General features: G+C 45.4%; 1 protein-coding gene across 1 annotated transcript in view; it reads right to left on the reverse strand.

The window, feature by feature from the left end:
• Positions 1-341: 341 nt before the first annotated feature.
• Positions 342-24,138, reverse strand: part of CTNNBIP1 (catenin beta interacting protein 1) — a 69,741-nt gene continuing 45,944 nt past the window's right edge. The window contains exon 5 of the mRNA XM_077458153.1: positions 342-6,621. Coding sequence (XP_077314279.1) covers positions 6,563-6,621 — 59 coding nt within the window. The 3' untranslated portion in view covers positions 342-6,562. The remainder of the gene's footprint in view (positions 6,622-24,138) is intronic.

Here is a 24,138-nt window from a genome sequence, read left to right on the forward strand (position 1 = left end):
GGTGACCAGAATTTCCCCCTTACAGACATGCCTACGGTCCTAATAAAAACACAAAAATGCAGCACCTAATAGGTTACATACACTAGATTACCAAAAGTATTGAGGCACATGAACTTTAATGGCATCCCAGTCTTGAGGGCCGTACACAAGAAACGAAAATCATATTAAAAAATTTGGACAATGAGCTGTCTGCCAATTTTCGGATCGTTAGTACGGTGCTTTCGACAGCCAATTTAGCTTTTCCAAAGTCTCCTGCATGATGACCCATTTTACCGAAGGGTGCAAGAAAAACCCAACAATTATTCATCACCGTTCACCAAATAACAAAAAAACAGAGGCAGTTGAAGTTTATAAGCAGGTTTTATGTTGCTTTGTTAAGGTTTACATTGATCTGAAAGACAAACACACTCACTTCCAGCGTTCCTCGCTGTGCAGACATCAAACATTTCCGGGGAAAAGTGGTTCACAAACCATTTACATGATAATTTAATCTCTGCACTGCTGGAGTAAGATGAGCCTCCAAGTTGTGCTGAAAGGTACTCCAACTGTGAAGGAACTTAGTCACAAAAAACAGTCAATGCGTTCCGGTCTGATCCAGTGCACATCATGACTTCTACTGCCAGGGATACGATTGTCTCAAAACCAACCTGATGGCGGCCATTTTGTAAGCTTGTTCCTAGTGAATGTTAAGGGTGAGGATTGGCGATCTCTCTCCATTTTAAGTAATTTGGTATTTTTTCCCCCCCCTGTACACCTCTGTGTAAAGACCATGTGTGATAAATATTGAATTAGCCTTTCCAGCCAAAGTAAAATTATTTTAGATACGGGTGTAGAAGGGAAAAAAAGGCCTGCGTACAGTATAAGGGTAAGGGTGCTTAGTCTTTGTAATTTCTTAGTAGCATAAAAGTCCATATTGGCAACCAACGTATTTACAAAAATAAAATAAAAGCAATGGGGTAAGAGATTGCAGGGGGTTTAAGGGAACCCATCCCCCCAACGTGAGGACCATCTCACTTCCTTGTTTTGGGAATCCATGACCTGGAATAAAAGGGGTACAATATTGGACAACTGATAAGCACATGCTTTTTTTCAGGTTAACGACACAGATAGGTGGATGGAGGGCAGTTAGGCTGCAGCGTTCGTTCACTGCCGAAAATCACTGGACATTTAGCCAGTTTGTACGCTGCCATAAATGCCGTTCCTGGGTGCAAACAGTTGTCTGCATCCAGGGCTGGGCAGAGTCCTATATAACGAATCAAACAAGCCCTAAAAACTGAAGGATAAGAATTGACCGTCCATGAACCCGCAGGTAGATGTTCCCATACTTCTATCATGACAGGTTCCATTCACACCAATGCGTTTTTTCATGCTTTTTGCAGAAACGCAGTGTATTTTTTTATCACTGGTTCCTCTGGAAGACGTTCACATTAATGCATTTTTGTGCCTCTGTTTTTGGTAATAAATTTTAACCGCTTACCGACCAGCCGGCATTAAACTGCGGTAGGTCGGCTCGATCCCGCGAATCGTCGTAGCTGTACGTCGCTCCCTTTAACAGCGAACAGTAACAGGTACACGGTGGGGGAGCTGCTGTACATATCCGCTGGCTGTGATGTCCACTGGCCACCCACGATCTCTCCACAGAGAGCCAGAACAGGGATCTGTCAATGTAAACAAGCAGATCCCCGTTCTGTCAGGGGAGTACAGTGTGATCGTTTGTTCCTAGTGATGAGGATCTCTGTACTCAGTCAGAAACACCTCCCTAGGACACCCTTCCCCGCCAGTTACCTTTATACAGTAATCAGTGCATTTTTATAGCACTGATTGCTGTATAAATGTCACTGGTCCCAAAAAAAAGTGTCTGATCTATCCGCCGCAATGTTGCAGTCCCCCCCCCCCAAAAAATAAATAAAAAAAAATAAAAAAATTAAAAAAAAATAAAAAAAAAATCTCTGATCACTGCCATTACTAGTATAAAAAAAAATTATAATAAAAATGCCATATATCCCCTATTTTGGAGATGCTACAACTTTTGCGCAAACCAATATAAGCTTATTGAGATTTTTTTTTTTTTTTTACCAAAAATATGTAGAATACATATTGGCCTAAACTGAAGAAATTCGTTTTTTACATTTTTTGGATATTAATTATAGCACAAAGTAAAAAAGTATTTTTTTTCAAAATGGTCAGTCTTTTTTTGTTTATAGTGCAAAAAATAAAAACCGCAGAGGTGATCAAATACCACCAAAAGAAAGCGCTATTAGTGGGGAAAAGATGTAAAATTTGAGTACAGCGTCACACGACCGTGCAATAGTCAGTTAAAGCGGCAGTGCCGTATCGCAAAAATAAAATAAATGGCCTGGTCATTAAGGGGGGTAAATCATCTGGGGCTGAAGCGGTTAAAACAACCTTCTATAGCAGACAAGTCGCTTTACTGATTTTTTTTTTTTTGTGAACAGGCTTTCATAGAAAGTCATCGTTGTGGCTGTCCATCTAATCTCTCCTATAGCAGAAAGCTGCATGCTGCTGGAATTCTAGATACTGCAGATTCAATATGGCCCCATCCAGGATCAATTAAGTATTTAAAGTGGATGTAAACCCACTCTTATCCTTTATAAACTACTGCGATATTGTTCATCTAGAAGGATATACATGCCTCTACATGTATACTTATCTGTCAAATGTCTCCCCTCTGTCTGCTATGAGACCCGAAAAACTGCAGATTTTGTGGGTGGGTCTGTTTTCCAGGGCTCAGTGGGTGGAGTTGTGATGTCAGTAGACTCCCCGCCCACCTCTACACTCCGCTTATCAACATGCATTTTCTCCTGTGTATTTCTTACACTGAACTTCTGCTATGATCTTTAACATCCAGTCAAAACCCATAAAAGTCCTCACATGACTTCAGCATGCCAAATCATGCTGAGGTGTGGAACAGCCAATCCTTGCAGAGCAGCAGAAGAAAGGAGTGGGAGGGAATTAAAAAAGAATGCATGTCTCTTAGGCTAGTGCACGAGATATGTAAATCACCTGTCACTCACAGCAAGGGGGGGGGGGGGGATCTGACAGTTTTTCTCTGTCAAGATTTATCTCACTGAACAATAAAAGAGGATTGCTCAGAGCTGGATTAACTCTTTGTGGCCAGACTGGGCTCCAATTATAGGAAGTCTTATACTCTACATTATGACATCAAAAAAAAATAATAATAATTTTCGGTTTTACATCCACTTTAATAACATCACTGGAAATGTTCTCTTGTGAATGTGAATTGCCCTTTTCTTGGGGAGAGATCCCCTCAATTGCTATAAGAATGCAGAATTTTACTAGGCGGACTTGTACGATTAGGCAACCTGTAACTCCAGTTTTAAAGGCTTCCATACATGGATTGAAATTTGGCCGGTTCAGCAGGGATCGACTTGGGTACAACCAGCCTGTCGAATTTTTCCACATACGATTCCTGCCAGCAGTTATAGCTGCTAGCAGTAGTCATTGTGTCCTGCCAGCTGTGAAGGCTTCCCTGAGCCCCCTGCTGGCAGAATACAATAGTGCTGTGGGAGGCATTCCAGCATCAACACTGCGTTGATGGGGATAGAGCAATTTTCTTCCCTGCAACCTGTGATGGAACGAAAGAAAAAAAAAAAAAAAAGTTGTGTCATCTATGGCCTGCTTTAGAGGAAAGGCTTTATCTTAACATGTGGGAGCTTTATGACCCCCCTTCCCCACCATGGGTAGCAATCACAAACCAGCCATTAAAACCCATTGTGCTTCCTATTTATCTAAACAAGTAACAAAACAGTGGAAGTGACATTTTATGCCCTGATCGCCAGCTTGCCATACACAGCAGATATAGCCACAGCTTTTAATAAATAAGTCCAACAATTTAGCGGAACGTTCAGCTGATGCGCCGATTTTTGACATATGGCAAAACTTACAACACACCCGTAGATTTCTTTTGCAGGCGGATGTTGCAAAGCTAAACGGCTCACTTGTGACCTTTTCTTGCCTACTACAGGTTTTGTAGTTCTGCTCAGGCTGTCATGAGATCTAGGCACGCCTGCCAGAGAGCACAGCATGGTCCCTGACCTCTAGTGCAGTTAAGTGCGGTTACGGCCTGGTCAAGGACCCCCTCCCCCTCCCTCAGTCACACTGGATAATAAAAGATCAGCAGCACACTGATGAGGTTATACCAGCGCTCTCCTGTAAACATGCTCACAGTGTAAAACTGACAGCACTGTGCTAAACAATAGAACCCCCATTTATTTTCGAGTGCCCTATCTTAATCCAACTATATATTAAAATCCTCCTGTACTCGCTAGGTATCGAGTTATTGTAGAATCATCCCTGGTTCACACTGCTGCGACTTTGCTTGTGACACATATTATGGTGTCAAGGGGTGTGGTTTAGCCAAATTGTCTGCATCACTGATTGGTGGAAGGTTATTTACATAGTTTCTTGGTTGGAACACGTTTTGTCACATGCCTGATGAAGGGGTCCTGCGTGGCTCCGAAATTTTGCTTTTGCTCTACCAATGAGATCGCTGAATAAATCGCGTTGGACCCAGGATTGGAGATCCACGGTGCGCTGGCGACGTTCTCCTGCCTTGCGATACATAAGTCGCATGACAATTAAAAACCCATTTTAAATTTCGGCCGTTCAAATCAATGCGACTTTTAAAATGTTTCCTGCACTACTTTGATGCGACTTGAGTGCCCTAGACTCCTTAAAGTGACAAAAACCCTTCCGCTACTTGTGATAACGGGCGAGCGGCTGCTTAGCCACATCGGTTATTACAAGAAAGCAGACCGTCCCCTCTAAAGAATGGCACTGGGGTGATACCACCACTTGAAGCAATATTGGTAAGTTTTTTTTTACCGTTTCTTCAAAAAAAAAAAAAAAGTTAATTATCGGCCGACCCCTACTTTATTCCAAAGGCCGTTTTTTAGATTTTGAACATGTGACCAGCAGCAGAGGACTAGAAGCTCCTCCTGCTTATGTTTCCCAGCAGACAGGCTGGGAAAGATTTGGGTCATGCAACAGCTGCCTATCGATTAGGAAAAAGGTACTTAGATTTTTTTTTTTTTTTTTATTAAAATAATTACAGTGCCATCATCCACATACAGAAGTAGAAGGGAAAATGTAAAATAAACAGTGTGTTTAGTATCGCTAAGTCGCAAGCATGTCGCACTGGAAATCGCACAATGGAGGTCGCAGCAGTGTGAACCGAGCCGAAAAGCTTCAGTTTACTCGAATGAAACAAAACCATCGCTTTGCCTCTTTGAAACTCCTCCTCAACCCTTTACGTTTGCAGCAGAGTCATGGAGGTCGATCAAGACACCCAAACCCATGGCAGTTTTAAAAGTCCTCATCATACGACTCAATTAATCTCTATGGCTAGCTTCGTTTTGAACTTCTCCATTTATAAGGTCACAAAATGCAACCTTACCAAGGCACAAAGTTGCTCTGTGCCTCGATGCCTCGTCCCTGATAAACCGATACAGTAAGCTTTTGGTCCAAGTCACAAAAGAGGCTGTTCCACGAGGTTGAGGTTATTTTTCCACGCCAAGGACAGGCTTGAGAACCACTTCGGTTATGGCACAGAGAACGCAGAGGGGGGAAAAAAAAAAAAAAAATAATAATAAAAAACTAAAATTCTGGTCACACCAATACGACAACACAGTAAAGACAGCACTATGTATTCTTTCATCCTCTGTCACAGAGTCCCAAACGGTGCAATTTCGCGGCCGGGTTGCTCAGTCCCGCGATTTCCTCGGGCTCATTTAAAAAAATAAAAAATAAAACAAACACCTTTAACAAGTTAAAACTCACATGCTTCCAAAAGTGTGATAACAAGGAGTGAAGCTTGCGCTTTCCTCACACTTGTAATAAATACTGCAGAAAGCTCGCTCACTTTTTCTTTTTTTTTTTTTTTTTCAAGTCAGGAAAACAGTGTCGTAACAGCCAAAAGCGCCAATGTTAACAAAACAAAAACAAAAAAACAAAAAAAATGCAATTACAAAAAACTAATTTAAAAGTCATTATTAAAATATGTGACGGTGAGCACAGAAGCCACAAAGCAGCCATCCAATGGCCGAGTTACACTCGCTCTGCGTTCACACCACATTGAAAAAAAAAAATAAAAAAAAAAAACGGTATTAGTAGCAAGTGTAGGTAAAAACCTTGCTATCCAGGAACAGGAGCGTCAACGCAAAAATAAAACGTTATGGCGGAAATAATAAATCATGGAGATAAAGGCTGCAATATCGACTGAAGCTCTGGTGAGAGGAGTTTGCTCCTGCGGTGGCAAGCTGTTCCGTTTCCCATGATGCCTCGGGCTCCTGGCCTCCCCTGATGTTTGGTTGGTGGGAGCAGACACTGGAGGTTAAAGATGAGAGTCTGTAGTACAATGGAGAATACCAAGAAAAATATTTTAGGAAATTGGAAGAGGTCATAAAAACAAGGGGGGAGGGTGAAGAGCAATCCAGATATATGGCAGCCTGCCCCCAAAGATTCAGTGGTGTCTCTGGTTTGCCCATCTGTGCTCTTGGAAGAAAATATGGCTGCTGTGTTGTTACTGCCTTCGGTCTTCTGCCTCTGATCTGGAGAACGCCATGACCACATCCTCAGCACCTGCAAGACGGAAGGGGGAAAAAAAAAATAAAAAAAATAAAAAGTATAAGCTGAGAAGACTTTGAAGGAATTCAAAAAACACTTTACATGTATTTTTTACACAATGAAGGAAGCCCACCTATAAGCTAAACAGAGATGAGAATTCCAAATATCTATTATAGGCTGGAGATATCTTAGCGACATGAAATAGCAAGTTATTTTCCCTCCAAGGTTTACTTGTCTAAAGCTGAACTACAAGCACTCCGCTAAATACATAACTAAAATACATACAAGGGGGTCATTTTACAGAAAAAAGAAAAAGTACCGTAGGGAACATTCCGTGCTGAAAGTACTACAGGGGAATGATCATCAAGGGGTGAGAAAGTACTATGGAGAATATTCATCAGGAGATGAAAAATATTTAAAAAAAATCGAGAGGTGAAAAAGGACTACGGGAAACATTCATCAAGAGCTGAGAAAGTACTATGGGGAACATTCATCGAGAGTTAAGAAAATTTCTACAGGGAACATTCATCGAGTGAAAAACATCAAGGGGTGAGAAAAGGCTAGAGAGAATTTTCAGAGAGGTGAAAAAGTATTAGGAAACATACACTGAGTGGTGAGAAAGTACTACAGGAAACATTCATCGAGAGTTGAAAAAGTGCTATGGGGAAATTTCAACAAGGAGTGAAAAAGTACTACAAGGAACAGTCATCAAGGGGTGAAAAAGAGCTCTGTGAAAAAGTACTAGAGGAAACATTCATCAAGAGTTGAAAAAGAATTATGGGAAACATTCATCAAGAGCTGAGAAAGTACCATGGAGAACATTCATCAAGGGGTGATAAAGTGCTGTAGAGGATATTCAACGAGGTCAAAAAGTACTAGGAAACATTCAACGAGGGGTGAAAAAGTGCTACAGGGAAGAGTCATTAAGAGTTGAGAGGGTGCTATGGGGATTTCAACAAGGGGTGTTCATTGTTGAAGTACTATGGGGAACGTCCACAAAGGAATGAAAAAGTACCAATGAGACTATTCATCTCAATGTGAAAAGTACTATGGGGGATCATTCATCAAGAGTTGAAAAAGTACTATGGGGGGGATCATTCATCAAGAGTTGAGAAAGTACTATGGGGGATCATTCATGAAGAGTTGAGAAAGTACTAAGGGGGATCATTCATGAAGAGTTGAGAAAGTACTATGGGGGATCATTCATCAAGAGTTGAGAAAGTACTATGGGGGATCATTCATCAAGAGTTGAGAAAGTACTATGGGGGATCATTCATCAAGAGTTGAGAAAGTACTATGGGGGATCATTCATCAAGAGTTGAGAAAGTACTATGGGGGATCATTCATCAAGAGTTGAGAAAGTACTATGGGGGATCATTCATCAAGAGTTGAGAAAGTACTATGGGGGAACATTCATCAAGAGTTGAGAAAGTACTATGGGGGATCATTCATCAAGAGTTGAGAAAGTACTATGGGGGATCATTCATCAAGAGTTGAGAAAGTACTATGGGGGATCATTCATCAAGAGTTGAGAAAGTACTATGGGGGATCATTCATCAAGAGTTGAGAAAGTACTATGGGGGAGCATTCATCAAGGGTTGAGAAAGTACTATGGGGGAGCATTCATCAAGGGTTGAGAAAGTACTACGGGGGAACATTCATCAAGGGGTTAGAGAGGGCTATGGAGAATATTAATCTCAATGTGAAAAAGTACTTTAGGAAACATTCATGAAGGGGTGGCAAAGTACTACAGGGAACGTTCATCAAGGAGGGAGAAGGTACTACAGGTAAAATTAATCAAGGAGGAAGAAAGTACTACAGGGAACATTCATCAAGAGGTGAAAAAGTGCTATGGAGAATATTCATCAAAAGGTGATAAAGTACTACAGAAAACAGGCAAGGAAACAAACATTATATGGAGTTGGTATTTAATATAAGTTCCATTGTCCAACTCATATCTATTGATTTACGCAAACGTAGACAGAAGTTACCGTCTTGGATCCACCAACTCTGTATAGCATAAAACATCGTCAAAGGTTTTTTTTTGTAGCTCCACCAAACATTAAAATACAGAATTTAAATAACTGCCAGGAGGAACGATTGTAGGCACCAACAGATCCTGATCTTCTGGGTTTTTCCAGATGCTACAGCCTCTAGTCCAGAGTTTATAGGAGTCAGGAGGCATGAAAAACCTCCGGTAAGCAGCAATTCTGTGATTGTAAACACCCTAGTGGTCAGACATGTTACATCTGATGGAAGTGCACAACTGCTCACCTAACCACTCTTTACAACATTGCTGTGCAGAAGGCATCTCTGAACACACAACATGGCTGTCTTTGTATAGGATGGGCTACAGCAACAGAAGACCATGCCATGTTCTTCTCCTGTCAGCTAAGAGCAGGAAAGTGAAGCTGCAATGGGCATGGGATCACCCAACTGGATGATTGGAAACGCCTCATCTGCCCTGTCTTATCTCAAGTTCTGTTATTAAAACACATATGGTAGGATCAAAAGTTGGTGTTGCAGCAGGAATCCATGGATCTATCTCCAGCCCTGGGTTTTATCTTCCTTCTACTTTTTGCTGCCTGCAGCAGAAACAGTTTTGGAATCCAATGAATAATTTAAGTGGAAGCTAGCAGTCATTTTTTTTTTTTTTTTTGTGGTTGTGGAATAGGGTTAAATCAAAGCTTACCATCAGAACTCAAACTGTGGCATAATATAATATGATCTGCAGAGAATCACGACGCACATGATGAACACAAACAGCTATGTGGGCTCCGACTTATGAAGGCTGTAAAGGGATAGGCAGGTGCTGGGCTGTGCCAAGAAACATTTAATAATCCTACCCTCAATCACAATCCTACTGGGAGCAGCATCCGTCACCGGCCGAGCGAGGAGACTGTACGCTCGTCTCCATGGCAACTGGACGGATAAAGCTTTGAGGGCAGAGAAAGCTGCAGGTTGATGTTTGGATACCTAATGAGCACAGTACATCACAGAGCGGCGAGGAATCATTAGCGGCTCTGAGTAGCGGCTTTTCAGCAAAGCTGCCTGATTGCAGTGACACTCCGACCCCACAAATACGTCACCCGTTTCAGGGTTTCTGATGAAAAAAGTGTTAATATTTATTTCCTTCGATCCTACAAAAATAAATAAAAAAGCGAACACTGGTAAATGCTGAATATATGGCTATGCTTTGGGAAATTACTTTGGGGGGGGGAGACTCAGGAAAAATAAAGGTTGCACAGGAATAAAGTGTTACCTTCAATTCTGTTGCTAATTGACCACAAATCTCGGCAGACCTTGGCAGCTGGTAGTAAGAAAACGTAGCTGTGGATCGTGCTTGCGCGATTTGCAGCCCACTGACTTTTAAAGAAGTCGTGTCACTTTCTTTCTGAATTTGTCTATACCCTTAGAAGCTTAGTTATAGGATGTCAACTGTATCTACAGATTTGCTTTAATGCGAGACCACCTGCAAATTATTTTCTTGATTATACACTGGATTTGAATTGCACATGTTTGTGATGGGATTCCCTTTAGAGTAAACCTTGTTCGTTGAACAAGTCATCTTCCTTCCATTTTTATCACTGGACATGCAGTACTTTGGCCCAATATTTTTAACCACTTGCCTACTGGGCAATTTTACCTTCTTCCTGCCCAAGCCGATTTTCAGTTTTCTCCCGAAAAAGCCCAAACGAGGGGGCGTAACGCGTACAGGGTGGAAGGAGTCAATGAGATGTCAGAAGTAGCCATTTCTATCAACGTGGTGAGCTGATTTGCATATATCCTTGTGAGTTTTTTTTTTATCCATGTGTTGTTAAAGAAAAAAAAAAATTGGAAATGGAGGAGAGCACTATGGTTTCTTCTTCCATGACATGATGCTCTGAGGAATAAGTACCAAGGAAGGGAGAATTCTGATTCAGGAGAAGGAATAGGAGAAGTGGTCTGGAGTACACTAGGGTCTGAATGACTCTGTAGTGGGGTCATGTATTGGAGGTGGTGGACACCGAACACAGTGGAAGATAATATTTTGAACGGTTACTTCTTTTCAGTGTACGCAGTGGTGGATCTCTACTGTTGGGACTGTTATATATATTCTGTGTTATTTTATATGTTTTACACAAGTTGCGTCATTTGAGATGTTTTTTTGATTTGATTATATGTTATTTTGATGTAGCCATATCAAGAATATTCACCAACTCTCAATAGTAATGTGTACATCAGGGGTGCCCAACCTTTTGAAGAGCGAGGGCCACTTAAGTGAATTGGTAACTGGTCGCAGGCCACAATCAGCGGAGCGGGAGGATGACCGGTCCGTGTCCACAGACATAGCCCACTCTACTCTATGGGCCCTCTGATCCAATCGGATTCGTCCAGACGGGAGGGGCAGATCCCTTTCTGTTTTTTTTTTTTTTTTTTTTTTTTTAGGTAGGCAGGTGTAAACAGACACAAGTCCGTTTACATCTGCTGTTCCATAGAGGTGAATAGTAAGTCCGATTGGGTCGGACCAATCATCTGAAAGGGGCCTAAGGCTGCTTTCACACTGATGCGCTGTGATTTGCCCAAAGCGCAGGTGCAGCTCAGTGAACCTGTGGATTTTCTGTAGGTTAGCTGCACTTTGCCATGAACTTCTATTATATTCTGCAGGTGTGGCGCACTCTCTGAAGGCGCAACAAACCCGCAGGTAATAACAGAAGTCTATGGCTCAATGCAGGTAACCCGCAGCTGCACTTCACCTGTGGATCAGTTTTAAAGCAGCCCAGTAACCACTGCAAAACAGATATGTATATATACTGTGAATTTAGTAGTAAACTTACCTTTAATAACTGTCTTCCATTCTGGTATCACTTGCTGTTGCTGTCTCAGGCAGAGTGCATTTGGTATCACTCCATCTGTGACAGTAGCGAGCACCATACAGGAAGCATTGGCTTATGTGGCTCTGCTCCGCAGCCAGTTGCTTCCACTACCACTGATTTCATTCACAAAACTGCTGCTCTGGGATGGCTGGTCGTGAACTGGGCTTGCCAACCTGCCGTCTTAGAGCAGGAGGTCGAGGGCCACATCGGAGGGCTCCGCGGGCCACATGGTTGGGCACCCCTGGTGTACATAGTTGATTGCACCACACTTCTATATACACACACACACACACATTATTAAGAGTTAGCCGGTGAACACAGTGTTAGCTGCAGTCATAATCCATCATATAAGCTCTTTAAAAAGGGTGGAGTTTATTTTTACACCAATTATAGGCGATTGCGCCGATTATATTTTTTTCAGCTTTCAGCACTGTCACACTTTAACCACTTCAATACTGGGCAATTCTACACCTCCTCTACTCGCATCCGACAGACGTGAGTGAGGAAAAGCGGATCAACGGTTCTTCCCATTTACACTGTGATCAGCCTTGATTGGACACGGCTGATTACATCGTAAAGAGTCTCCAAGAGTCTTGTGTAAGGACGTTATTAAAGTGCATAGTTTGGTGTCATCTACCAAGACTGAAATGGTACTTTTTAATCCCAGACCCAATATCATTTATAAAAAATAATAAAAAGTAAGGGTCCCAACACTGAACCTTGGACCGTTCAGAGTAAGAATCATGAACCACTACTTTCTGAATTTGTTTTTTTTTTTGCCAGTTTTCTATCCATTTACAAATTGATCTTTTCAAGCCTGTAGACTTTACCTGACACATGAGCCATGTGTGGGGAATGTGTAAAAAACGCTTTTACAAAATCCAAGTATAACACGTCCACCGCCATAAAAAGAAATCAATCAGATTTGTTTGCCAGCTTCGGTCTTTCATGAATCCATGCTGTCTGTTGCTTAAAATATTTTTTCCCAGCAAGAACGCATCTATGGGGTCTTTTTTTAAAAGCTCCTGTATCTTCCCGACTATAGAAATTAAACTAACAGGTCTATAGCTACTAGGTAAAGAATGTGATCCCTTTTAAAATATAGGCACAACATTGGCCCTGCTCCAATCCAGTGGTACCATTCCTGTCATTAATGTGTCGCTAAACATTAGAAACAATGGCTTTGAATTGACAGAGCTCAATTCTTTCAGGATCCGTGGGTGGATGCCATCTGGTCCAGGTGCTTAATTCACCTTTATTCTGACTAAATATTTCTGGATCATATCACTTGAGCCATTGTGGATCATTTGGGGCTGTGTCAATACCATCCCCATTATGCACACGAGTTCCCCCATGCTCCTTTGTATACATAGAGCTGAAGCCTATATGCTCGGACCTGACATTTTTACTATTAATATATTTGAAGAATTTTTGGGGGTTTGACCTACTATCTTTTGCAATTTGCTGTTCGTTTCGAATTTTAGCATCCTTGATTTCCTTTTTACATATTCTGCTATATTCTTTGTAGCATTTAAACGATGATAGTGTTCCTTCATTTTTAGATTTTTTTAAAAGTTAATTTCTTCTTATTTATAGCCATTTTAACTTTGGCCGTAAGCCACATAGGTTTTATTTTTAGCCTTTTAAACGTATTGTCCATGGGAATATACTTTACAGTCTTTGAAGAATTCCCATTTCTGTTCTGTGTCCATTGATGCCAATATTCCCTCCCAGTATAAGTCCTGGAGAGTAGACCCCATCCTTGGAAAATTTGTGTTCTTAGAGTTAAGTGTTATCTTTCCTGTATGTGGGGACGTGTAACTGTCAAAAACCCTCCAGCCAAAAAGGTACCAAATGCGGCACTGGAGGGGAAGCAAATAAGCGAGGTTTCCACTTTTGGGTGGAACTCCTCTTTAAGGAACAGACTAACAGGGAATCTGCCAGAAACTCAAGACCAGCAAAGGATCTAATAAAAAAAACAAAAAAACAAACACACACACAGGAAATCACATTGGTGAAAACAGATCTGTAGATCCATTAGATATTCTGCAACTAGGCACCAAAAGGTATGGGAAAATGATAGAAGGTTCCGGTAAAGGTTGAACTTTTTGTCCAGCCCCTTCCGGAATGTGAAGCCAATAGGGAGGTGAAGGGGGTGGGGCCCAAGCTCCACTTTAATAAGAAAATTTAAGCTTTGGAAGCAGCTTTTGCTACTTCTAGCTACTGGACGTTTTGATTTGTGGCTTTCCAGAAATGGTATCCTTTGCATACAATAATATAACAAAAGCTAAAAATATAGAAAAGGTTGCCTTTGTTTTGAGAATGCATTGAGTTCTAAGATGGCTAGCTCAGCGTAGAAACTCAAAAGAGTAATAAGTTGGCTGGCATCGCTGACTTCCTGCTGAAAATGCTGTTGACTACGCCAAAGCAACAGCTTCAATACATCCTTGACAATAAACATGTATGCAAATAATGAGGTCAAAACAGTTAACTTGCCTTTTAAGTAACTAAATACTTCTGCACAGCCTGGCCAAATCTTCGTTGCCCAAGCATTTCGTCAACATTTTTGAGCCATGCCGATGGACAGTCCAGGCCATTCCTGCTGATGTTTCACCACCTTTATACCATCATCGTCACACACAGTCTATTTGGTTTTAGATGGAGTAGTCAAGGGCTGTTTGCTGTCTGTGACCCGTTTGATCTCCCTTCACTTTCTTTCCAAAGGACACAACGTGAAGGGAGAGGAACCTCTGCTAAGCAAGGAGAAACTTCCCCTTGACCATTGCCACCAGACATCTGCTAACAAGTGTAGAATTTTGGCTTTCCCATCAATTTCTGTATCAGTGATGACCACCATGAGCAATTAGAAAGTATACTTGACCGCAGAGTAGACAAAGACAGCAATACAAGATTAAAGAGGGTGCTACTCAAAAAAAAAAAAAAAAAAAAAAAAAGAGCTATATGTACACCATTTAAATGATTGTCAAGTTTCAATATAGATTACACATTTTTGGGTTTAATACCGGCCAACTAAGGGAAATTAAAAAATTCGGTAGCTGAAGCCCCCTCTCAGTAAACCTACTGTGGGCAAGTGGTAAAGACTGCAACCACAGTGCCAGGGGGTGAGGTCACTGCCAAGTTCCAGGGGAAATTATATATATATATATATATATATATATATATATATATATATATATATATATATATTCTCTCAAATCATACCCTACCACATTCATTTTGGGTGGAGCTGCTCTTCAAGACGCAACAGATGTGTTAATGCCAATTAGCACCTCATGCGATACAGAATGCACAAGAGTGCGTAGACCGATCAGCGACAACTCTTCTCCTACACATGAAAAGCCGCCTACATGCATGCTGTCATCTACTCCGCATTCACGGTCTGTTTTTTCTTCTCTAAACAAAGACTTTCCTCCACTGTCAGGGCTATTTTTTATCATCTCCACCTAAAGCAAGCCGTTGCAGATATGTAAACTGAGAAGGTCTATTGCAGGGATGCAACAAGATGTCTGGCAGCGGGTCCCGAGGTCAGTGGGGCTCAGTTATACGGAAATAGCACACAGGTTTGTGCTCCTCATAGAAACTGGATTCCATCAGACGTTCGTTTAACAAAAGGGAACTCCCAACTACGTCCCTCCAGGGTTCTCCAACTACACGTCCCATGAGGCAATGTAAAACTCTGACATTCACAGGCATGAAATGGCATTATGGTAGTTCTTGAACAACTGGAGGGCCATAGTTAGGAGACTCCTTTCTTTGCACCAGGTTTTATGAAAGGTAACAGTCAGGAAGTTGTACAGGTCAAAAAAGGTTTATGAAAATCACAATGCACATGTATGGGGGGTGCTTGTGTGCTTTAAAACTGAACTCTGGCTTTACCTTCAGTCTTGCAATTGTACCGACTCATCTCCTGCACTGAAACAGCTTACTCTGATTTCACAGCACAGTGTGCATTGGAAATTGCAGCACACCAGATAAAGCCTGCCTAATTTCCTGGCTGAAGGACACCCAGCATCATCTAGCTCAAGGGTGCTCAACCTGTGGCCCTCCAGCTGTTGCGGGACTACTAATCCATTTGTGCGAGTCATGCTTGTAAATCAGCAGCTTGCAATGCCTCATGGGACTTGTCGTTCCACAATAGCTGGACAGCCACAGGTTGAGCACCCATGATACTAGCCCTCTTTCTTACCCAACCTGACCCACCACTTTCATTTATTGGGCTTCAGTTCTTACAACCATAAAGGCTCAGCATACAATGTGGGTGTTACCCTAGGGTAGTCTGCAGGCAAATTAAGTCTACCTAGAAGACCCAGTCTCTTCCAGGGCTTGGCAAATTTGCTTTGAATCTAGGAGCCAGCTAAAAAAAAAAAAAAAAGAAGAAGGTTAGGAGCCAGTTTTAGCCACTTGCCTACAGGGTACTTTGACCCCCTTCCAGCTCAGGCCAATTTTCAGCTTTCAGCATTGTCACACTTTGAATGACAATTGCGCGGTCATGCAACACGGTGCCTACATGAAATGTTTATTTTTTTCCCCCACACAAATAGAGCTCTCTTTTGGTGGTATTTATTTACCACTGGGCATTTTATTTTTTGCTAAACTAATGAAAAAGTCTGAAAGTTTGGGGAACCCCCCCCCCCCCCCCCAAAAAAATAGGATTTTTTGTACTCACTGTGAAATCCTTTTCTCTGTAATTCACCGACCAACACAGCTCCTCTCTGTAACAAATGGGTTGTTAGCCTTATCACTAGGAGAATACTAGGCATAGTTGTAATACAACACTCAGAACTCTTAGTTCCGCCCAGGGGGGCGGTCCCTTGGTTAACAACCCTCCCATCTGCAGACAGACCTCAGTAAGTCAACAAGCAGTATAACGTAAAGATAAAAGGAGGGGCAGATGCTGTGTCGGTCGGTGAATTACAGAGAAAAGGATTTTACGGTGAGTACAAAAAAAATCCTATTTTCTCTTATATTCCCTGACCGACAGCTCCTCTCTGTAACAAATGGGACCTCCCCAAGCAGTGCCAAACGAGGGGTGGGAAAACAGCACAAAACTTCATCCACCATGGCAAGTGGGAACTAGTGAAACTAAACCCACAAAAAACAATGCGTGGAAAAACCACCACAAAAAATAAAAAAATAAAAAAAAGTGTATCCTCAACAGGAGTGATTACCCAAGACCGCACCAACCTGCGGATGTAATGCAACAGTGCATTAACATTACAGTACTGTGTTTTTATTAAAAAAACAGAAAATTTATATTGCATATTCAATTGCAACTACACGGCCGCTTGCAAAACTTAGCGGCCAAAATAGGCTTCAGCCGATGCAGACGTCTACCTTGTAGAACTTGGTAAACGTGTGGACAGACGACCAGGTCGCCGCTTTAAACACCTGATGTCGGAAGGCCCAAGACGTTCCGATTGCCCTTGTGGAGTGGGCTGTGACCGCCTTGCCTTTCTTTGGACCAGCCACCGAAGCGAACAATGGAGTCTGACTTCCGAAAGGGAGCTGTGGCAGACAAATACACCTTAAGAGCTGAACCACATCCAGAGCGTGAAGGGCCACCTCCTTAGGGTGCTCCGGCTTAGGACACAGATGGCAATACAATGTCCTCATTGATATGAAAAACCAAGACCACTTCCGGTAGAAAAGATGGTTGCGGACGCAACACCACCTTATCCTTGTGGATAACCAGAGAGGGCGACTTGCAAGACAATGCCGCCAGTTCCAAAACCCTCCTGGCCGACGTGATGGCCACTAGAAAGACCACTTTCTAGGAAAAAAGTCAACAGGGCAATCTCCCTGACGTTTTCAAATAGGCCTTCCAGGTACGATGGTATTTCTTCCGAGAAGAAGATTTCCGTGCTCTCAACATAGTTGGGATCACAGAGTCCGACAGACCCTGGTTCCTCAACACCTGGCTCTCAATAGCCATGCCGTTAAAGCCAGCGATGGTAAAGCAGAATGGAGAATCGGACCTTGAGACAGAAGGTCCTCTCGCAGCGGCAGTTGATAGGGAGCGTCTGCCACCAGACGCACCAGGGACGCTGAGGCCAATCTGGGGTAACCAGTATCACTGGGATCCCCTCGGCTTTCACTCCACGAAGCAGACGTGGTAACAGTTTCAGTGGAGGAAAAGCGTAGATCAGCTGGTACTGATCCCACGGAGCCACCAGCGCGTCTGACGCGTCGGCCCATAGATCTCTTGTCCTGGACACAAATCTTGGCACCTTCCAATTGAGACTGGAGGCCAGTAGATCCACGTCTGGTGTGCCCCACCTCAGGCACAGCAACCTGAATGTCTCCGAATGCAATGCCCATTCTCCTGGGTCCAGCATCTGTCGACTCAAATAGTCCGCCTGCCAGTTCTCCACTCCCGGGATGTAAATGGCCGACAGGGCCGGTACGTGTCGCTCTGCCCACCGAAGTATGCAAGCGACCTCCCGTGCAGCGGCTGAGCTTCTTGTTTCCCCTTAGTGATTGACGTATGCCACAGCCGTGGCGTTGTCTGACTGGATCCTGATCGGACGCCCTTGCAGTCTCATCGACCATGTGGAGAGGCACAGCCTGATCGCTCTCAATTTGAGCAGATTGATCGGCAACTTGGATTCTTCCGTCGACCAGAGGCCCTGAGCCGACTGAACCCCCATCACTCCACCCCAGCCGGATAGACTGGCATCCGTTGTGATCACTGTCCATTTCAGAGGAAGGAACGATTCCCCGGACTGAATCACCAGGGACCTCAACTGGTTCACCTGGATCTGACGATCTAGGGACAACTAAGATTTGTCCCATTTTGTCAAAATCTCCTTCTGCAGGACTCTGGTGTGGAACTGGGCATAAGGTACAGCCTCGGAGGCGGCTAAAATGAGTCGCAGTACTCGCATGCAAAAGCGGAGCGACAACCACTTGCTGTTCATCAGCAGTATTACTGCGGATCTGAGAGTCAGCAATTTGTCTGAAGAGAGAGACACTTTCGCTTCCCTGGAGTGCAGCAGCAAGCCTAGGTACTCCAGACGCTGGGTCGGCACAAGCACCGACTTCTTTAGGTTCAACAGCCACCCAAATTCTTGCAGGGTCTGCATGGGGATCGCCATATCCTCCTCCAATTCTGAGGCAGAAGATGCCCTCAGGAGGAGATCGTCTAGGTATCCCACGATCGCGATCCCACGTTGCCGTAGCAATGTCAAAACTGGAGCCAATACCTTGGTAAAGGACTCGGGGGGGCTGAAACCAGACCAAAGGGAAGAGCCACAAACTGGTAGTGGGCTTCCCCGACTGCAAACCGCAGAAACTTTTGTAGCCGGAGGCATATGTGCAGGTACGCATCCTGGATGTCTAAGGACGCCAGGGAGTCCCCTTGATGGAGTGCAACGACTACTGAGCACACTGATTCCATTCTGAACCTCTGTACTTTTACAAAGTGATTGAGGGCTTTTAGGTCCAAGATCGGACGTACCCCTTCCTTCTTGGGAACCACAAACAGATTTGAGTAGAATCCCTGGAAGCATTCCGATTCCAGAACCGGTACAATCTCCCCGCGATTCAGCAAATCCCTTATGGCCCCCAAGAGGACCTCCCGGCGAGCCGGGGATACAGGTATGCTGGAGGGGAAGAATCCTTTTGGCGGCCAAGAGAGAAACTATCTTGTAACCTGCGGAAATCAGATGGCAGACCCATTGGACGGATAACCCGGGAGGACCACCGGGCTGCAATCTCCCAAAGGCGACCCCCCACCCGAGACATGGGTGGAGGCAAACCTTCATGCGGTAGCAATTTTATTCGCAGGCTTGTGGTTCAAGGGACGTTTTTGACCGTCTGTGCACGTCCTGTCGGGCTGGGGACGTTTCGTCGAAGCTCCAGGCGGACAAAAAAGCCATTTGTGAGCGGAAAAGGAGGGCCCTTACCTACGGCGTGGCTCCTTAGCCTTCCTGGCCTGCGAGTGTAAGGTACTCTTACCACCGGTGGCATTTTTAATAATGTCATCTAATGAGGCTCCAAAGAGCTGGTCGCCAAGCAAGGGAAGATCCGTCAGGGCTTTTTTGGATGTCTGGTCAGCAGACCAGCATTTTAGCCAAATTAGGCGCCACAGCACCACAGCTGACACTGAAGCCCTGGATAACAGAGGGAGAGTATCCAGAGCCACGTCACAGACGTACTTAAGGCCATGCACTAGTTGGTCTGCTAGTTCCACGCAGATAGGAGAAGCCTGTGGCTCTCCCAATTCACGGTGCATATGTTTTTCCCACTCAGTCAGTGTCTGCGACAAGTGCGGATGCCAGTACTGGTCGCACGGCTGACCCCACAACCGTAAACAAGGAATGAGCCACTGCCTCTGCCTTCCTGTCCGTGGGATCCTTAAACGCAGGAGTCCCCTCAACCGGGATCATGGTTACTTTGTTTAACATGGATACTGGGGGGTCCAGGACTAGAGGAGCTAAACATTTTTTGAGAAGGCTCTCCTTAAAAGGGTAACGCACTGCCATGTATTTGGGGACCGAAAAGGTCAGTTGCAGGTGACCTCATTCCTTATAAATGAACTTGTCAAAATAAGTCAGATATGGGAACACCTTAGGTGAATGTGCTGGCTTGCGGGACCCAAAAGGGGCCGGTACATCAGCAGAGGGATCTGCTGGCTCTTGAATCTTCAGGGTATCACGCACAGCTGTGATAAGTGCTCCAACAAGCGCTTTGTCTGTTACGGGGACTCATCCTCACTGTCCGAACGGTCCTGGTCAGCGTCGTCTGACAAGACAGAGCAGGGGTCACCAGGCTCAGTGCTCTCCCCAGAAGACGGGGGGGCCCTCTTTTTTAATGCACCTTTCTTCCCACGCACCGCCTCCATCTTGGCAATGAACAAATTGAGGACCGCCATCAGGGTGTCCATGGGCACTGCGCAGTACGCAGGTGACCTGGTTGCAATTGCCTGGATTTCGGGGGAAGAAACACCAGTCTCTGAAGCCATGCTGTCCCTACCCTGTCTGCCACCCGAAGGGAACTCAGGACAGTGACAGTCCCACCCTCCCTGCTGCCGCTGACTGAGGGGCTCTTTTCTGCTGGACTCGCCACCCTGAGGAGTTCTGCGCTGTTCCCAATTAGTGCCTGTAGTCCCCGAGTGCTCCCAAGTGTAGAGGAAACAAAAGCTGTGTCGGTGGCAGCCGCCAGAATGAGCGCTAAAACGTTCTAGAAAAGTGCTCAGGCTTCAATAAAATGGCCGCCCAGTGTCCAGTACACAGACAGAAAACACAGGGAAAATGGCTGTGAGAGCACATGAGCCATGCTGCTGCTAGAGAACACTGAAAAACGTGTTCAGGCTTCCAGAAAATGGGCGCCAGTGTCCTGAATAGGAGATTATTTGGAAAATGGCCACTGAAGCCCAGGAAGGCATGCTGCCCTCGCCCACACCCAAAATGGCCGCCAGCAGCTCCATGAGGTACAGAAAGAAAGAATGATAACAGAGACACAGTGCCAACCAGACCACAGCAGACCCTCACAGGCACCTTCCCGGGAGCTTAACACACAGGACCCAGGACACCTCTAACCAGCCAGCCCCCCCATCTCAGGTGAGAGCCCACAAAGATCCCCTGTATATGCACACATACACCGCTCAGCAGCAACATGCAGCATCCCCCCCCAGGGAGGAGGAGGGGGGGGAGGGAATATAGGGACAGGAAAGAAAAGAGAGGGAGGTGAGGGACCCCCGAATCGACCTCCCAGGGAATGCTCAGACGCTCAGCCCCACCGAGGAAGGGAGAGCTGTACTTACAAGTCCTGGAGAGCTGGGAGACATTCCATTGCAACTACTCGCTGATCAGTACAGGGTGGCTGCTGGCCTCGGCGTACTGTGACGCAGACATCAGTAGCCCGGTCATATGTATGCCCCGGAGTATAAAAGCTCACCGACCACCTCTGGAGCTGAAGTTTCGTCGTGGCCTACCAAGCCGTAGCTGCGACCTGCACACGCTCGATGGCCGGACTGGAGAGACTACAAGGATAAGTAAACCAGCCCGTCACCCAGCCGGCTGTTGATAGCTGATCACAGGATAATTCATCTTGCGCAAAAAGCCAAGCTTCTGCATACAAAAAAAGCACGGACCGATGGGCCCGCAGGGTTCCTAGGTCCTTCTCCTACACTAGGCAAAATAAAACTGAGGCACGTCTGCAAATGGGAGGGTTGTTAACCAAGGGACCGCCCCCCTGGGTGGAACTAAGTTCTGAGTGTTGTATTACAACTATGCCTTGTATTCTCCTAGTGATAAGGCTAACAACCCATTTGTTACAGAGAGACGGTGTCGGTCGGTGAATATAAGAGAAACAACTTTTCTAATTTCTGTATTTTTATTCTTTCCCGATGTGCGCTGACGAGACTGCACCGACGGGCACCGACGAGACTGCACCGACGGGCACCGACGGGCACCGACGAGGCTGCACCGACGGGCACCGACGAGGCTGCACCGACGGGCACCGACGAGGCTGCACCGACGGGCACCGACGAGGCTGCACCGACGAGGCTGCACCGACGGGCACCGACGAGGCTGCACCGACGGGCACCGACGAGGCTGCACCGACGAGGCTGCACCGACGAGGCTGCACCGACGGGCACCGACGAGGCTGCACCGACGAGGCTGCACCGACGGGCACCGACGAGGCTGCACCGACGGGCACCGACGAGGCTGCACCGACGGGCACCGACGAGGCTGCACCGACGGGCACCGACGAGGCTGCACCGACGGGCACCGACGAGGCTGCACCGACGGGCACCGACGAGGCTGCACCGACGGGCACCGACGATCAGTGTAAATATCCAGTCGCAGGATAAACGGTTATCGGCTTTCCTCACACTGACAGCACTGAGGACAGTAAATGCCGATAATCTGCATTTGTTTACATGTGATCAGCTGCGATTGGACACAGCTGATCACATGGTAAAGGGCCGATGTGATTTGCTCTTTACCTCCATTTGTGATCAGCTGTGCCTGAAGGACACAGTGATCAGAGTGCGGCCAAGGTGTGTCCTGGAAGGATGTCAATAGATGCCCTCCCAGAACTGGATGGCCATGCTGTAGCTGTCCTTCAGCTATAGCCCAGGACACAATTTCTAGTCATCATGGCCCCTGGGATTTGTCGAGCCCTGCACTCTTCCAGACTGCCACTCCCATCAAAGCATTTTAATATTTGCATAACTCCTACCAAGAGCCAGCCTACTGCATCAGGGCTCGAGAGGAGTATTGAGGTAGGGCGCTGTGATGTTTTCAGGAAGCCAAGTACAGTTGCCCGCTGCAATTCAGCCACACCCCGACCCCACCACTGCTTCCTCACAGGTGTTTGACAGCAGCAGGAGCCAATGGCTCCATTGCTCTCAGTCTCCCGTGTGAGACCAGTCAGAGAAGAAGTGGTGCTGAAGCCAGGACAGTGCTGGAGCTGTGAGGGGAGCCCGGTGTGTGTCTAGAGACGAGGGGAAAACAGGTAGTGGTGCATAGAATAGGCATTAGAACCACTTTAATATTCTAGAGGAAATTAGCAAGTAAATGCAATCATTAGTTACATTAAAGCGGTTGTATAACCCACTTGGTCACTTTTACCTACAGGTAAACCTATAATAAAGGCCTACCTGTAGGTAAAATTAATATCTCCTAAACCTGCCCGCTTTAGGAGATATTCTCAAACACACACACACACACACACACACACACACACACACACACACGTATTTCACACTCTCGCATCACAACTCACACACTCCAGATCTCTCTCATTCTCTCCCCCCCCCTCCTTCTCTCCCCCCCCTCCTTCTCCTCCCCCCCCCTCCTTCTCATTCTCTCTCTCTCCCCCCCCCTCCTTCTCATTCTCTCCCCCCCCTCCTTCTCATTCTCTCCCCCCCCCCCTCCTTCTCATTCTCTCCCCCCCCCCCTCCTTCTCATTCTCTCTCTCAGATCTACCAGAACACCCAGATCTTTCATTATTGAATATGATAGTGAAGAAGCCCGGATTGTAGAGTGGATGTGTATGATCCACATGACTGCATTTCTGAAGGCTGCTGTGGAGATTTTAATTAAGACCGTGCAATTAAGCAGACAGTGCTCTTTCCGTTAAGACACAAGGTGATTAACAAGAATCGGCACCTTACACAACCGGCTCAGACAGGGAACATGGCCAGCTGTCATACGCAGTCTCCACTTTCTGTATGAATTCCCAGCATGCCTTTTAGGTACCTGCGACTTTGCTTGGCGCTACTAATCCAGGCTTTACCGGGGCGAAGAAAAATTTCTGCCAATTGCTCTCTCTCATCTCTGCTGATCATATATGGGAAAAACATGTCGTTTCAGAAGAGAAATCCTTAAAGCGGAGGTCCACCCTAAAGTGGACCTTCCGCTCATTGGAATCCTCCCCCCCTCCGGCGCCACAATTGGCACCTTTCAGGGGGGAGGGGGGTGCAGGTACCTGTACAGTACAGGTATCTGCACTCACTTCCGGCGTAGATTCTGCAGAAGGTACGCCCCTTTCCGAAGGTCCCCCGCTGCCTGCTGGGAAACACACGGATCCCAGAGACAGCGGGGACCATCCTTATTGCGCAGCGCGACTCGTATGGCTGGTAATAAATTCCCACATTATGGCCATTAGATGGCTCTGAAGAGAACAGGAAATACAAATGTCTTTG

The sequence above is a fragment of the Lithobates pipiens genome, unplaced genomic scaffold (assembly GCF_037356315.1).
Source record: "Lithobates pipiens isolate NorthernLeopardFrog02 unplaced genomic scaffold, aLitPip1_a1.2 Scaffold_27, whole genome shotgun sequence".
NCBI classification, from domain to species: Eukaryota; Metazoa; Chordata; class Amphibia; order Anura; family Ranidae; genus Lithobates; species Lithobates pipiens.